Source organism: Onychostoma macrolepis, chromosome 12, assembly GCF_012432095.1.
Source record: "Onychostoma macrolepis isolate SWU-2019 chromosome 12, ASM1243209v1, whole genome shotgun sequence".
Classification (NCBI taxonomy): domain Eukaryota; kingdom Metazoa; phylum Chordata; class Actinopteri; order Cypriniformes; family Cyprinidae; genus Onychostoma; species Onychostoma macrolepis.
In genome coordinates, this window is record NC_081166.1 from 24,510,442 (window position 1) to 24,528,034 (window position 17,593).

Here is a 17,593-nt window from a genome sequence, read left to right on the forward strand (position 1 = left end):
GAAATAAAAGGCAATCCCCCACCTACTGCTTCTGAACTAACGAATAATTTGAACAAATAACGAATAACTGTTTACTGCAGAAACTCTTGAGTGTTGGTTACAGAGAACTAAAGTGGAGTTTATACTTTGATGCTAAAGCCCAGTTCACACTACAAGCGACACGCAGCGACAAAGCGACACGATCCCATACATTTCAATGAAGAGCTGGCGATTTCCGGCGACACGAGCGATAGCGACCGGGTGGGGCGTCTCCAGCGACGCGACAAAGTTCACAGTCCTTCAACTTTATGCAAATGAAGAGCGAAAGACGACGGTAGAGCTCATGTGATTGTTCTCCTCTCAGCTGTAGACAAACTTACGCAATGGAAGAAAGTAGGTTCTGTTTCTCATTCATTTTTGTTTGTATGTACGGATTTAATTTAGATTATATTTAGTCTTTTGCCTCCAAAATGTTTGTATGTAGCGGCAAGAAACCGGATTCGCTGTCAAGGCAACCAGTAGTGGGAACGCCTCATCGCTAGCCCCTGGCGACATGCTGCTAGTGTGAACGGGGTTTACGAAACGCGGCGCGACTGAAAGGAAGTAACTCACACAGAGAATATTTCAACCGTAAGTCAACAACGTCGTCACTCATCAACACTACACAATCAAAAGTAGTCTGGGGCAGGAGACAGAGGACAGACCGGCTTCACGACGCGCACACTCCAGAAGCTCCCCAACAGTGCTCCGCTTCCCAGCATTTAAACGCTCCCGCTCACAACGTAATCTCTTGCAGCTGGTCCCAATCAAGCGCTGCCAGAAGGAGAAAGGGAGAGAGAGAGAAAACACAAACAAACAAAAAAAACACTGCGCACAATATAGCATGCAATACAACATACATCACACAGAATGAATGCAAAAATGAATACAAATAATAACTTTACGCCCAGGAACGTAACATATGGGATAAATATTTTACCAGCATCAATCATGCAGCATCGGTTCGATTCCAGACCGTGTTAGAATTAAACGCACTGTTTCATTTTGCCTTCCTTGATAGGCCTAGGCTAATTTTATTTCATTTTTTTTTCTTGAAAGATGTTTTAAAATATGAATTTAGTGATTTTGCCAGAGGGCTAATCCATTTTCACTGCTGAGACTGACTCTCGGCTGAATATCATCAATAATGTCGATGATTAACTACTGTTGCATTAACATTACACGTCCTTAAGAAATAAGGGAAATTGAGAGCAATCATGCATCTAATCTAATCTGTTAATCTAATCAGATTATCATCAAAATATGTAAAAACAATCCCTTAAAGAACAAAAGAGTAAGGGTGGTGGCCGGGGAACGGGGTTTTATTAGTTGGTATAAAAATAGATATCAAAGGGCTGGATTATTCTGATGAACACATCATTATGATTCATATTTCAAAAGAAATCACAAAGGGAGTATGTATATGCAAATAAAAAGATTAAGAAAAGTAATACTCAAAATCAGTTTTCTGCGAATCTTCCATTATAGAATTAATCTTCTTTTCAGCATTTTGTGCGAAATACATGAGCATTTACAAAGAGGTTATTTTTTCCTTGGTGACTTTTTGACTGGTGGTTTTCCTGTGGTTGATCTGAGTCAATATTTGGAGAACTCAGACAGATTCATAAGTAGTTTCTTTTATAAGCCAAACCAATGGAGTGAGAATGGAGTATTTCAAAAGCAGCTCCAACATTGGCTGGTAATATGATTTGAAAATGTTTGGAGAGTGTAGACCATGATCATAAAATGATCGTAAAAAGATTGTAATAATATGCGGCCCATAGAGAAAGATGTTTTTTTTTTTTTTTTAATTAACTGATTACATTTTGCTAGCACTCCATAAAAAGTGTCCATGGATATATTATTATTATTATAATTTTATATAGAATTTACTGTAATTTGGCTAACACTAACATTTACAATGAGCAATGCATGTGTTACAGCATTTATTAATCTTTGCTAACGTTAGTTGATAAAAATACAACTATTCATTGTTCATGTTCATGTCAGCCCATGTTAACAAATAAGACCTTATAGTAAAGTGTTATTAATTCAATTAGTAGTTCTACCTTTGTAGTTTTGCTAAGTTGCAGTGCTGCTTTTTATAACCTTACTCATGTCATTTTTATGGACTTTATAAAGAAATGAGTTGATATTGTTTATATCCAGTCTTAAAACTAGAATATTACCCGTTAACACTGGAAACTTCTAGGCCCCAATCATTTATATGAGGTTACCCAAGGTTCTGTTTTTGGCCCTTTTTAAATTTTCTATTTCCTTCGTATTTCCCATAAACACAATATTTCAGTATGTGACTACAACACTTACAACACACTGTATCTTGCGATGGTAATTACCCTTAGAAGTCTATTTTGGGTTGCTTTGAGAAAGTTAGATATTGGGTAGCCAATAATACTCTATAGTTAATTGACATAATCTGTCAATGGTATAGCTAACTGTCTTTATATCCAAAAATATATAAGATACACTCATCCTTATGTGCAACTAAACAAAGCTTAACAAAAATATACATTATGAATATATGATTTACAAGGTTAAAAAAACTGCAAAGACAACTGCAAAATGAAGCAGTGTATTGTAGTGGGCAGAACAGATGAATAGTTGGCTGTATAGTGCACTGGCCAGCAGATTACCAGAGCACAGCTGCTGAGGGTAGAAGCTCACACAAACAGCTGTGCCATCAGGACAGGCAAACAATGAACTGCCTCCACTCTTCACAGCACTGTAGTTATTGTCTATTGGTCTGGTTAAATACTGCTATGGCACAAATTTTAGTCTTGTGTCACTGCAATCATAGTTAATTATGACAAATTAACTCATACCCTCAATTGCAGAGGTACAACAGAGCCTGTGATTGGATCAGGTTTTGTACAACAGGTTTTGTCAAGGTGCTGGTTACTGAAGCTAAATCAGTTGATAACCACTGATCTATAATTTGTTTTTCAATTAAAATTTTCACATTTAATTTAAGGAATGTAAAACAAACCCCTGCAAAAAATCAATTTTCTTTGATGCATTGGTCTCAAACTCAATTCCTGGAGGGCCACAGCTCAGCACATTTTAGCTCCGACCCTAATCAAACGCACCTGATCCAGCTAATCAAGGTCTTCAGGATTACTAGAAATTTGCAAGCAGGTGTGAATTGGAGCTGGTTGGATCAAAACTGTGCAGAGCTGTGGCCCTCCAGGAATTGAGCTTGAGACCACTGCGTTGATGAATAGCAGTTGTAGCTTTAGGTTTATGCCTTAAATGTGTTCTCATTTGGTAGGCAGGGGGCGCTCTGCTCAAGCTGCAGCGGTGCTGCAGACGATATGCAGCAAACTGATGATTCTCTGTTTATTGAATTCTTATTTGATATTCTACTGTACACATTCTCTCCCTCTATGCACTTGCCTTTCGTTTTTTACTGGTGAGTCTGACCACACTGTGAAAAATCCAATTAACAAAATGTTGGAAGGGCAAAAATATTAAAGTTGAACTAATTTTATTGCTTGGGCTTAGTTGAGAAGACTTATTATATTAAGTCTGCACAAATATATTTTAAAAACATTAAATGAATGGTTATTTTCAAATACAGGTAACATTCAGAATGCTAAATGCTGACTAAACTTATAAAAACAAATCCAGCCAACACTGAGATCATTCTGCACGCGCACGAACCTTGCACTGACTTCGCGGGAGAAACAGCACCGCCATCTTGGCAAGTTCACGCGTCATTTATAAGTCCCACTAAATAAATGTTATTTAGAAAGTGTTTTAGGAGTTGTATATCCGAAGAAAAGTGGATATAAGACCGTGTATGTCAAGTTCAGACGTCAAGTGAAACTGAATAAATGTTTGTACGTTACTTTACATTAAACTGAATCAAAACGTACATTTAAAAGGTATAAATGTTTTATTTAAAACGTATATATTTATACACAAGCGTACAACATATATAAAAACAATGAAAATAAGCGTTGTATATGTCTGAGGGAAATGTAAGTGAAGAGAATGTAGTCTTTAACCTTGTTTAATCTATAAAACACTTAATATCAAAAGCTGTGTTACTGTAATGAATTGTAGCTAATTTTGTCGCGTTGTATAATATTTTTGTGTTTCTGTGCCCGTGAAAAGATAATGAAGAGATTGCCTTTCTCTCTTTTATAAGCCATTATGCTTATAGTTTTTCTCAGTCGCTTTGGTGCATTTCTTAGATCAGAAATGAAATTCTCAAAACTACTTCAACCTCCACATCATCTAGTCACTTGTGCACATCATAAAACCAGTTTCTCATTCTTTTGAACAAATTGTGGTTGGTACATTCATGCAACTGATTATGTCCATTTGTCAGCGGTTTCCTACATTTTCAGTTGCTAATATCATGTTGCTCAAAATGTATTATACAGTTCTCTAGTCCTACCCCTCAAAACATCTAGCTATTAGTTCATCCTATAAGTCATTAAATGCAAAATGGTTGATCTAGTTGTCATAAACTGTCAAGCATATTTTCTATACATTTCTATTAGGCTTTTTGTAAATTTGCCATGAATTGTGCAAGTGAATCTTGACTTTCACTAATGAGGAGAATGTAGATCAACCAATTATAAACCAGTTCTCTGAAATAGCTCAAAGGTTCATCTCATGAATCTTCAATTGGAAAGCATATCTAGACGGAGGACAACACAAGAGTTACAAATTCTGACGATGGATGAACATCCAGAAAACGATCAGGGTCAACAGCCGAGAGGACGAAGAGGAGTAAAGATACTTGGTGGAAGGATACAGAGGCAAAACAGAGGAAGAAGCAGAAAAGGCCAAGAACAGAGGTGCATATCAGATGAAATAAGGGCCACTGTTGTGGTAGTCCAAATTATTGTCAAGTTGTCAATCATGGCCTTACAATGGCTGAAGGGTGCAGCTAAATATTGGGAGATATCCTCAATTATTCAAACATTTTGAAACAGTCTCTTTCAATCAATATCCCACATACAGTAATGTGTAAATTTGTACATTTGAAAGGATATATGGAATAAGAAGCATTTCAATACAGAAACTGTCATCTAAACTGTTTCCATAGTTTATATCAGGTAATACTAACAGAGTGCACTGTTATATTGACAACATGACTAAGCATTTTGACTGTCTTGTCTATGAACAATGACACAAGGACTTTTCATTCTGTTTGCAATATGTTCATTGACATAAATACTTAATTTTGAGAGATGAACTAAAGATGTTGAGTAAGTTACAGGCTTTTGCAGGGAATCCATTGTGGGGTGCTGTTTGAATGAATTGTTTTGAGAAAATTAAAAAACTGTAATACGACCAACGTTAACCCGAAATATATGAAATGTGTAACTTAATGTAAACCACAGTAATGCACTTATTTTAAGTTAACATGAGTGTGTTGAATAGGTTTTTGCGCGTATAAACTTTTGCAATTGTCCCGTGAAGTAAAAAGACGACATTAAACGAGACTAACAACAAGCCACAGTGAAATGTCGCTCTTATCAAACGGGGCGGATTAACGTTAATTTACATGGTGTTTCCGCCTGGTCTCATGAAGACCCTTCGGAAGAGAAGTTCGTCGTTCCGAACGAAAACAAACAACTGAATTGTTTCTCAAGGCCGTTCAAAGCTTTTAAATTATTTAAAAGGCATAATTTGTTTTTTTTTTAACTTAAAATGTACTTTTCTTTCTCCATCAGGGTGTGGCCAAAGGTTTCAGTGGTGCTTTGTCGTCATTGCAAGATTTCAGATGCAACCCAGTCAGTTCTTCGAAGGCACCAAACACTGGCTCGTGACCAGACCGCTCCCCTGCAACTACATACTGTGTGTACTTTGAAGACTAGAAGTTTATTGTTTTCATTCCAGGTAATATGTGTAAATGCTACAATTATAATGTGCTTTACTGTTCTAAGTGGCATCTACGCTAATATTAGTCTGTTTCTTTCTTATTCTGAGGTCACCGTAGCCATCAGATCCAGTCTGAATTCAGATCAGATGGTGGATCAGAACCTAGAAATGACCTCGGCAGCCCTGAATGTCAGCGGAGACCATGGCCGTTTCTCAATATGCGTTCTTGTCTGTACTTGTGTTCTTGTGGACCAGTCGTCACCAGTCGTTGCCCAAGTACTGTTCCAATTCAAAGTTCACATCGAGCCAAGTACAGTTCAAATCCCCGGATGTGTTCTTGCTCCGCCCCCTTTATCAAGGAACTTGAGGCAGCCAGGTATCCCAGAATGCATTTCGCACCAATCAGCGAGCGTAGAATGTAGTTGTTTAAAACTCAAATCTGCGGTTTATTTGTAAAGTTAGCGCCTATTTGAAAATTAGTTTCGCCGATTTCGGAGACGTGAGCTCCACGCGATCACCAGGCGCTCAGTGCTCATGTATCCGCCGAGAGCAGGCTCACCGCGGCTAGTGCTTCTGACATTTGCCGCTGGCTCTGGTGTCTCTGTAGTGGTTAAACATGAGGTAAAATTTGTTTTGGGTAAATCTAACAGACAATCTTTAGTGTCACAAATCTGTTATTTCTTCCAGGTCATATCGTTTTGGCTGAGCACAAAGTTATGTTTCATAAATTATTTATTTATTAATCGTAATACAGCGCTTACTTTAAGGTGACTGAATTGTTTGCTTTTGTCTTTATTTCCTATTACACAAGTCTCTTATACTTTATACTTTTATGATGGCTATATTGTTCATTAAAACTGACATTTAACAAAAAAGGCAGAGTTGTGCTTGTCGTATTTCATTTTATTATACCTAGTGAGAGTTTATGTGCACATATTACCTAAACCACATATTAATGTTTTATATTTTGAAGAAAACGAAAAGGCAGTGGTGTTTAATATCGTATTTCGTCGTATTGTAATACAGTGTAGATAACTTAGGCAAGCTGACTGACGTTATCAAGTACGCTGCTGTTGTGTCCTTGTGTCCTCCCGTCCTCGTGAGTCCGCACTCCCGAGTCGAACTTGCGAAGTCCGAACTACCGAGGACACAAGTCTGAACTTTGCGTACTTGGTATTGAGAAACGGCCCATGTCAGCTAGATGAACCCCAGAGACAGATCCTCTGCGAAGACCCCTTCAGCCATCGGGAAGAACCAGACAAGTCCTCTGCTCAATCTGACCTGTGTTGCAGCCTAGAATTAAACCACGCCATGCTGGTTTCGTCTGGCCAGAGGAGAACTGCCCCCCCGACTTCCTGGTTTCTCCCAAGGTTTTCTTCTCAATCTATGTCACCGATGGAATTTTGGGTCCTTTCTGCTGTTGCCTTTGGTTTGCTTATTTGGGGACGATTGGCTGATTGCACAGACATTATTGGAAGAGATCTGAACTGGATGATGTCAACACTGAAACACCAATGAAATGAGTTTAACTGGAAAAATGCCTTATTAATGTCCTCTTGCATTACTGACAAACTATTTTCCTGTTTGACTCTGTAAAGCTGCTTCGACACAATCAGTATTGTATAAAGTGCTATATAAAAAAGGTGACTTGATTTGTTTTTATATACTGTAACACCTGGTTCATTTTTTTTTTTGACTTCTGCCTCATATTAAAGATGTAATTGTGAACAGTAATAATATTTTTAAATGTTTGTTTGCTAACATTTTGTTTAGCTTGTTTAGTTTTTTGTTAGTTCTTTAAACAAAGTTTAAACTGAATTTTGCAGTTGTATTACAGATGTAATGTTTGTCAACTGGAGATTTAAGGGATAGTTCACCCACAAATGAAAATTTGCTGTTAATTTACCATGGCTTGGGCCATGACTATTTTTTTTTTTTTTTTCATTCCTGTATATTTAGTTTGTATGAAAAATGTTATAGAGATTGTTATTAAATAAAGGTTATTATGTGTTGTAAATTGTGTTTTTAGTGATTGATAAACACCAGTTAATAATTTTTAATAATTTTGTTAAACTATAAAAATATATGTTTATGTAGTTCGCCAGCAATTTCTTACGATGCCCAAATAATAAATCTTAGTTGAGGTAACATAAAAAACATAAGAGTAAATGGTTAAATTTTAATTGACATAACTTGCTGTAGTCTTCTAAATGTTTGACCAATTAAAACATTTTAGTTGAATGGACTATAAAACTAGTTCACTAAAGGTTGAGCCAACTAAAAAATAACAATTCAGATAACACTTTGAGGTCAGAAATTGACTGAACGTAAAATTTCTGTGGAACTAGTTACTAAATAATTAGTTGAAACCGCTTGAATTTTTTTACAGTGTGCATGCACACGTACATAGGTTTATTTTAAAGGATTTATTTCTATTTTAATAGTTTGAAGGAGTGTAATGGTTCAGTTGCACCAACTGAAACCTCTTGGGTTAGCACTTGTGGAGGATGGGAAACCAGCATATTTAAGATTGTGAACTCGCTCTCTGATTAGATTAAATGAAACATTTCAAAATTATTTTCAATTTTATAAAGCCTCTGGAGTAAAAAGTAAGAACAATTATTTGTTGTTTAGCTTGGGTACAAACAGACAAATCAAAAATAAATGCATCGAGCTATTTTCAGTTCAATAGGATGTGTATATAAATGTAAATGTTCCAGTGTGGAAACAATTTGTGGTACAGCCAAGGCTTTCCACATTTTGCACCAAATGTGTATTTTAATCACAGAAACATTCAAAGGCAGGAAACAGAGATGGCGTCAGATGCCCTTTTCTTCTGAGTCAACAGGCAACCGTGTCTGAGTGAGTTTGAGAAACACTTAATGGCACTTTGCCTCACGTGGTGGTTTGGGGCTGTGGGGACCAGCGCTGTTCTTTCAATCATACTCCACCCCCCAAGACTGAATTCTAAACTACATTTCCAAACGGAAGTTGGTCACAGCGTCAAACCAATGACTTTACATGTCACCAGCACAATGTACTCACGAGTAATATAATTTAGATTTAAAATGGTGTTGAGAAGTTTTTTCTGGGTTCCACAAAACCAAATTTCCAGATAGAGGTCTGTAATTATGTCTGCCTTTTTCACCATATATTTAATTCAACCACTAGAGGGAGTATTAAAAGCTCGGAAAACATTTGGAGTGTATTTTATACCTTAATGAAGTGCAGTTGTTTCATGGTGAGCTTGTTCTCCTAAAAATATTTATTAGTAAGTGTTTTAAGTGGTACAAAAAGTTTTGCTGTGCAACTTGATGGTATTTAATCTCATAAGCAAAGCCCAGCTGTGGGACAAGCAAACTATTATAATGCCATCTATAAAAATGCTTCATGAAATATAAAGTTGTTGACTATACAGTGGGTAATTTGGTCCACTGCTGCTATTTTAACCATAGCATGCTATATATACCTATCATGTGGTAAAACACAGTGGCAGAGGCTTAAAATGGAACAGTGTTTAACCTTACAGCAGGTCGGCAAAACTGCATTCCTGTAGCAGCTAAAAGATTTAGGCCAGATTTTTGAAGTCTGAACAGTCAAGTTTGAACTCTAACCTCCAACGTGCAGCTGGCTGTGACAATCTTACACTGAAAGAGACACTTTAAGTGCTCTTGACAAACAGTCTAATTATGGGGCCAGAAAATTCCCAGTGCTCATTACAATTATAATGAACAGGGTAAACTAGAGCAGATGTGTCCTAGTACAGTGCTTTTTCAATGTGTGCTGTAGGGCAGTGTGAAATTCTCTACATGGCTGCGCTATGTAGACAAACATTTGTAAAAAAATTTTGTCAATACATATATAACAAATGATGTTTCGTAGTTTAATCCATAGTAATATCCAGTACTTTACACTCTTTTCGTGTAGCCGAAGGTTATGGCATAAAGTATGCAAAGTAGGGCAGAGAAATAGGCCTAGTGATTGCATTCCATAAAATGTAATTTTTAACCACAATTTAAGGCGCAAGGTGAATGTGTAAAGCTTTTTCTGTGAAACACAAAATTAGATATTTTGAAGAATGTCCACACTTCTTTTTCCCATACAGTGGAAGTTTAAAGGGACCGTTCACCCCAAAATTTAAATTCTATCATCATTTACTCAACCTTACATTATACCAAACTGTATGAAATCCTTTATTCTGTGAAACACTACTTATGAAATACAGCTGCTTTTGTCAATACAATGAAACATTGGAACCTACTGACTTTCACTATATGGCCTAAAAATTTAGAACAACATGAGGGTAAGTGAATGATGACAGAATTTCCATTTCTGGGTGAACAATCCTTTTAAGGTAGCTATTATTATTCATTTAAAAAAATACAATATCTTGGCAAATATTATGAAAACATGCATAGATGAATTGTTGTATTAAGTTATAAAACTGTTTATTACTCATTACAAAATGTTACATAGCAACCTTGAGTGTTACTCCAAACATTGTTGGAGTAAATACATTTCTTGAAGTTTAGTTTCTACTACTAATACATCAAAAAAGAAAAAAAATATATAATTGATTACCCCTAGGAGTACTGTGTGTTGCTTTTCAAATTTTCTTGGTACTTTCCCAAAATCTTTTGTGCAAAGAAATCATGCTTTTTTAATTAAAAACTCTTTTCTGGCAAGTGTTACACTTCATTTAATACAGACGCAAATTTGACTGCTGCCAGCACTTACAGACCTAAAGTTCAAACAATATCTAAAAGTTTAACGGTTAGCTATCCTTAAACAGAAATGGTTGGAAAAGCCTGTGTGGGCTTATCTAAGTGCTCCTAAAATGTGTTTTACCCAAATGTAGTTTTAAATTTCAGTTATATTTCCTGATAAAAAAGTCCTCTGAGTAAGCAAGCACAAGTGTACACCAGCAAATACAAAACTCACTTTCTGACACTTAAGTAGTCCTGCATTTGATCCTCTCACCATCCAAAATCGCTCTTTAGCCCCGCAGTTCAGAGCAATTAGAAATTACAGTAGCGAGTGAACATGATACAAAATGCGTTCAGTTTGTGAAGGTTATGTACAAGCACCTCAGTCCTACATTTGACAAACACATTCCACATTGCTCTGGTGATCAGGAGCGAGTTTGGCTGGGCATGAGAGGAGCTGAAAGGGAGCCAGCAGACAGTGGTCAAAGAAGCTTGTGAAGCCTACCTCACATTGTATCACTGACATTTAAGATTCCTTCAAGGAAAGCTTAGTTTGTTTTATTTACATGTAACTGTGTAACACACCAAACTGCAATACTTGGGTCTGTTTTTTGCGTCTTTATCAAATGTGATATCTCATTGCTTAACCCTTGTAGGATTGAAAAATAAACATATAAAACTACCACACTGTTACATTTAATGAATTTAAAAAAATAACAACAACAGCAACAAAAACATACAGTCAAGAGTAATGTGAAAAGGTCCAACATTTACCCAGGCAGCTCTTGCATTATCGTATCATAGTGTTTCAGACAAAAGAGCTCTCAGAATGGACTGAAATAGCACTGTCGCATTGCACTGATTTGTCACTCGACTTTCCTTTGGGTGCCTCCGTGGACATCATGTTCATCTCCACTTGGGCACCTGTGCCAAGGCAACATGTTTTCAAACAAGCCAACTGACACTTTCAAACAGTGCGGAGAGAACAAGCCACGATCAGCCCAGTTGGCCCCTGTTCAAAGAAATGTGCAAATCATAAACTTGAGTGGCAAGAAGGTAAATAACAGAAATAACTGCTCCCGTGTTAAAGCGTTTATAAAACACTGCTATTCGCTGGATACATAGTGTGACCATGCTTGATGGGATTTTCTGGGGAGCATCAAGTCTGAGTTAAGCATGGGCTGGGCGCGTTCAGCCAGGAAATATCAGACTGCGTCACCTAGGAAAGTTTAGTGCTGGGGTGCACTGAAGAGAGTTGAGGGGGACTGAAAGCTGGCTGGGGGTGAAGGGCCGACATGGGGTAGAGGCCCGGGTGCAGAATGTCCCCGTATGAGGTGCCCACTTGGTGCCTGTAAATGTGGGCGGGATTGGCGGCCAGGAACTGTCTTTGCATCATTAAGGAATGAATAGCGAAGGGGGGCATGAGTGGTGACAGAACAGCCTGGTTCTTCAAGTACTGCAGTGGATGGGAGTAACTTGGGGTAACGTGGGAGCCCAAGCTATCACACATGTCCTGGACCTGAGATACAAATGTCCCTGGATACAGCCCTTGGAACAGGTGGGAGTGCAAGGGGATCTTGTGGCCCTCCGATGAGTAACTGATGTGAGCCGTGTGAGTAGGTTCTGCCGGCTTCATGGACTCACTGTCAGCTTCTGGTGTCCTAGGTTTCCCTGGACCATCTCTTTGTGTCGAGCAGTGCAAGGGTGTCACAGCCCGGATCTTCTTCTCCGATGGTGCGTTTTCCAAATCCTCAAGGGTCCTTTTTAGTGGCCGTGCAGTGCAGATGTTCTGCGGGCTGCTTTTGGAGCTCAGAATGGGCCGAGCCATCTCATCGATCTTGTAACTCAAGGTCTCTTCTCCCCTGCCGTTGTGTGCTTTCTCTAGAACCTTTGAGTGAGATTCGGTTACCTTTTTAGACGTGGACACGGTCATGGGAGGAACACGACAGGCCCTGGGATGGTAGTCTATGCTTGAGCTCTGACTGTTGCCTGCTTGAAAGAGAGAGGAGTTTTTAATGTCCTGTTGTATTGTGGGATGTGGGATGCCACAGAGAGAGGATGTGGAAAGAGGCAGTTTGTGCGGAGAGGATTTTGGGAGACTCAAATCAGTTGGTTGCTCCTCTGTTACCCTTTCTGCAGGAGGTCCCTTTTCTTTCTGACTAAGCCGAGCACTGTAATTCAAACCCACATTGTCAGGATGCTGGCTTGGGGGAAAGCCCGGGGCGGTCTCACAGTCCCGAGGGTAAATGTCTCTGCTAAGGTACTTGCTTATCTGCTCCTTGCTCAGGTGGTGCTCGGTTTGTCGGCTGAGATTGTGAAGGTGAGGTGAGGAATAAAAGTCACTCAGGAAGCTGGGAGCTTGGCCAGGACGAGGCATCTCAGCAGATTTCTCCATGCTGGAATGGGGATCAGCCCTTATAAGGTATGGCTCTCTTATCGGGGTAGGCTGTGGCTGGGGTATTGGTTCTCCCTCATTACACCCCTCTTTCTGAGAGCCCTCTGTTGAGGACCTCCTGTCCTCACTACCTCTGGACTTGAAACTTTGAGCATGCTGGATAACTGATGGGCGTTTGATCACCATGTTGGTCTCTGCAGCAGAAGGAGCCTGAGAGCTCTGCTGTCCAGAAGATGACCCTTCTGTACCACTGCCGGACAAGCTTCTACTGACTAATGGAGGTGGCGGTCCGTATGGGTAATTATTACGCAGTCCTGTTCCACTGACCTGGGACAGCATCTTCTTCTTAGCTAACGGGGACATGATGCCAGGATTACCCCTAGGGTAGAGGAGGGGATTAAAACTGAAGCATGCTTCTTCTTTTTTAGGGGGCTCAGCCCTTTCGGGTGGGATTTCTGGAGATGTGAGGGGTTTCTGCTTTAGAGTGGGCAGCACCATTCCCACCTGGTTTTGGCCATCTTTTGGCCTAGACTGTTCAACATTTGCAAGGGTACCCGGAGGCACCTTGTATTCCAGCATCCCATGCTGCCATTGCTCCGGTGTGTGAGAGTTGGGGAGAGGATGACCTTGGTGTGGCGGCATGGTAGCAACAGGAAACACGTCACAATCCTCTGATTTGAGTGGTGCACAGTCTTGTTGAAGTGAGGGTAGCACATTCCCATTTGCATGCTCATATGTGTTATGGAGCACAGGTTGATCTTCATCCTTGATGACTAGTTGTACACCTTCATCTTCAGAAAGAGGACTCGTTGCTTCTCTGTCCATCTGGGTTAGAGCCTGCTGGCTATCCTGCTTCTCCAACAGCTTCTCCTGGAGCTGTTCTGTGTCCTCCATCCCCTATAGACACACAGAAACATACTTAATGGCAGAATTACACAAAGAAACTGGACAAGCATACATTGCTTCTCATGCTAATACAATCACACCCATACATTAGTTAAATGGATAGTTCACCCAAAAATGAAAATTCTTTCATTAATCACTCACCCTTCGTGTCATGCCAAACCCGAAAAACCTTCTTCATTCATCTTTGGAACACAAATTAAGATATTTTGGATGAAATATGAGAGCTTTCTGACACTGCATAGACAGCATCGCAACTGAAACGTTCAAGGCCCCGAAAGGTAGTAAGATCGTTGTTAAAATAGTCCATGTGACATCAGTGGATTAACCATAATTTTATGAAGCTATGAGAATACTTTTTGTCCAAAAAGAAAAAAAAAATTAAACAATTTAATCTCTTCTGTGTCAGTCTTTGACGTGCGTTCACAAGAGCACCACGGCGCATACGTGTGCATTCCTCACACGCATTCAGGTTTTACATCAGAACGCCGGCTCATGCATCAGTGGTACTCTTGTGAACGTGCGTTGACATCGGGCACAAAACATATTCTTGTAGCTTCATAACAAAACGGCTGAACCACTGATGTCACATGGATTATTTTATGTCCGTAGTACGTTTCTAGGACTAGGACGTTTCAGTTGCATTGCTGTTTACGCATGGTCAGAAAGCTCTCGGATTTCATCAAAAATATCTAAATTTGTGTTCTGATGATGAATGAAGGTCTTACAGGTTTGGAACAACACGAGGGTGAATAATTAATTAATAATTAGACAGAATTTTCATTTTTGGGTGAACTATCCAATGACATCTCTGAATTCAATAATGAAATGCCTTTAACTGAAAATTGAGAAAATTGAGTGTTTAATCTTATCATTATACATTACTGACACTCTATCTTCCAATTTGATACTGTTAAGTGCTTTGACACAATCTGTATTGTTACAAGCACTATATAAATAAAGATGACTTGACTTGACTTGACTATCCCTTTAAGTCACATGAAGTGCCCCCAGGTAGGTAATACAATATTAAAAGATGTGGAATTCAATGTTTTGAATTGGTATTTTATTTTTTAATTACTGAAACTGACAAAAATGAAACTTCACTTTTTAAGGTTACTGTATTTTCAAGATACATTTGTATCCAAATAAGCTTTACAGATCTTTATTGCAAAGGGCTTGAACTGTTTTTATGCTTATTCGATGAACCACGAACAATTATTGCACATGCACCTGTGGAATAGTCTTTAAGTTCACAGGCAATTAACAGGAGTCACAGGAGAGCAAATTTCTCCTCCAGATCCCTAGAACCTGCTTCAAGACCAGGGGATGTAAAGCTTTTGAAGTGGCTGGTCCCACCCTCTGGAATGACTTACCAGTTTACATTAGAATGGCTTCCACTTTATGTGAGTTCAAGTCATATCTTAAAACCCATCTCTTCTCTTTGGCTTTTAATATGTAGCAACATGTGGTTCTTGTATGGTTTTAATTTGTGTACTGATTTTTCTCTCTTTATTGTATTTTACGGTTTGTTGTGCAGCACTTTGGTCGGCCTTGTTCCGTGCTTAAACGTGCTCTAGAAATGAAACTGAACTTGAAAAAACTGAACTTGAACAGTTACAATAACTTAGGACATTAAAGAGACCTTTCTAGTGATTCTGAAAAACACCAGAAGAAAGATACCCCGGGTTCTTAATCACCTGCATGAACATGCCATAATCCTGCTGCAGGGAGGCATGAGGACTGCAAACGTTGCCAGGGCAATGTAAAATGCCTAAGACAGTGCTACAGGGAGACAGGAAGGACAACTGATTGTCCTTGCAGTGGCAAATCACGAGTAACCATATGTCCCATATGTGTGTTTGAGAACTTGCAAATGCTTTGGTGGAAGAGCAGGGAAACATCTCACAGCAAGACATGGCAAATCTGGTGCAGTCCATGAGGATGAGATGCACTATAGTACTTAAAGCAGCTTGTGGCCACACAAGATGCTCACTGCAACTTTTGATAGTGATGTTTCTTTTTTCTTTCTTTTTTTTAATCTAGCTTAATGTCAATATAGCTCTAATGCGCAGTCTACACTTTTGCAGTCCAGAATGTGAATAGGTAAAAAGAGAAGGGTGAAAACTGAGATGACTGACAAAAAGGCATGATATTATTCTGTTTTTACCTCAAAGTAAGTTTCAAGGTTCTTGATTTCATGAATACTTTAAGTGTAGTCTGCTTTTGGATTCAGTATTCACTTTCGAGCATGATATTGATATTATAACCAGTCAGACAGTATAAATCTAATTGCTTTTAGACGGATGGGAGAGATTTTGAGATCAAATTTCTAAATGTATTTATCATCCATGTGTTTGAATTGGACTTTAAGATTTGTATCTTGGACTTTAAAATTTCAGTATGCCATTCTTGGGTTTATCTTCCCCAAAAGTGTAAACACTGAGCGTCCCAGGCACCATCCAAACAGTTTGAGTGGTCCACTCAAATCCATCAGTCTCTTTCCAGCTCAACCTAGTGAAAGTTTGGGCCATGGCTACTGTAGCAGGCTGTGCCAGAGGGTGTTTAGCCATTGTGGGACAATGGCTGATATGTTACATCAGAAAATAAATTCAGATTCTGTTACAGAAATTGGCGGTGCTTTTACAAGGTGGAGGAATTTAATGGAATGTTTGGGTTTCAATTGAGACACTGAAATTGAGGAATTTTGTCTCAACAGGTAAGCTAAACTCAATAAAGCCACAGATAATTGCATACAAAGAAATGTCAGTCTGCTTAAAGCTGGGAACATTGCGACTAGGTGGTACTTAAGTTGGTTCTAGATGTTCTGATTTGATTTTAAGAGTTTGAGAAAGCTTTATAAGTGCGGCAGAAACCCTACACACAAACTTGCTGAAGAATGCTGTGAGAACAGCATCTACATGCTAATGACAACATCAAAGTCTTTTTCAAGACGCGCATAAGTTGTGTGCATCGACAGATGACCTTGCGCTTACGCACACCAGGAGCTGAGCTGCAGGCTTAAAGCTGATACCTCAGTGCTTTCCCAATGCAAATATCTCTTCTCTTTAACACAAATGAGATAAAAGATGAGGTTGTGTAAGCTTTGCATCATTTCAGAGCTGAACAAATCAATGCCAAAATCCTCTAAATGCAGTCTGCTTAAATGAGAGTAGAAAACAGAGTCAGCATGATTGCATAAAAGAGACAGCCGACACCTGCTGCCATCCTCGTGATCCAGAGCATGATGCAAGTTTTGCACTTTGGACAAACTTCACATGCCTCTAATGAGCAGATGCTTTCCGGAACTTCAGAGTGGTGACAGCGGTGTAGAGGAGAGGCATGCACCGCCCATCCATTCATTATCAGTGTTGGAGGAAGAGATGCACAGATGTTTGACATCAGCTGGTGTCAAATAAAAGGCTGGCTCATCTCTTTCACTCCATTTCCTCACTCAACCCAAATGAATGTGCAACTACACGTGAATAATCGCATGTTCATACATCACATTACGCAGCGTGGAGACAAATAGCTTGTCCCAGCTTGTTTTTGTAGGCTTGAGAGTAGCATGATTGCCTTCATCTACTATCTGACAACTTTTGAGCACTATTTTATGGTAATATATACTGTGGGCCCTAAATGTGTATGCTAATGGTACTTTTGTACCAAGCTGATAGTAAAACATTCTATGAAGAGCAGCTGCACACATGAA

General features: G+C 39.0%; 2 protein-coding genes across 2 annotated transcripts in view; one reads left to right on the plus strand and one right to left on the minus strand.

Annotated features, from left to right (window-relative positions):
- Positions 1-511: 511 nt before the first annotated feature.
- Positions 512-6,519, plus strand: LOC131551612 (uncharacterized). Its single transcript, XM_058794669.1, has 4 exons — positions 512-609; positions 4,683-4,847; positions 5,730-5,895; positions 5,986-6,519. The coding sequence occupies exons 2-4, from the start codon at positions 4,726-4,728 to the stop codon at positions 6,331-6,333; spliced, it is 636 nt and encodes a 211-aa protein (XP_058650652.1). The 5' UTR covers positions 512-609; positions 4,683-4,725; the 3' UTR covers positions 6,334-6,519.
- Positions 6,520-10,107: 3,588 nt separating this feature from the next.
- arid5b (AT-rich interaction domain 5B) overlaps positions 10,108-17,593 on the minus strand; it is a 115,426-nt gene continuing 107,940 nt past the window's right edge. Inside the window, exon 10 of the mRNA XM_058793270.1 lies at positions 10,108-13,875. Coding sequence (XP_058649253.1) covers positions 11,803-13,875 — 2,073 coding nt within the window. The 3' untranslated portion in view covers positions 10,108-11,802. The remainder of the gene's footprint in view (positions 13,876-17,593) is intronic.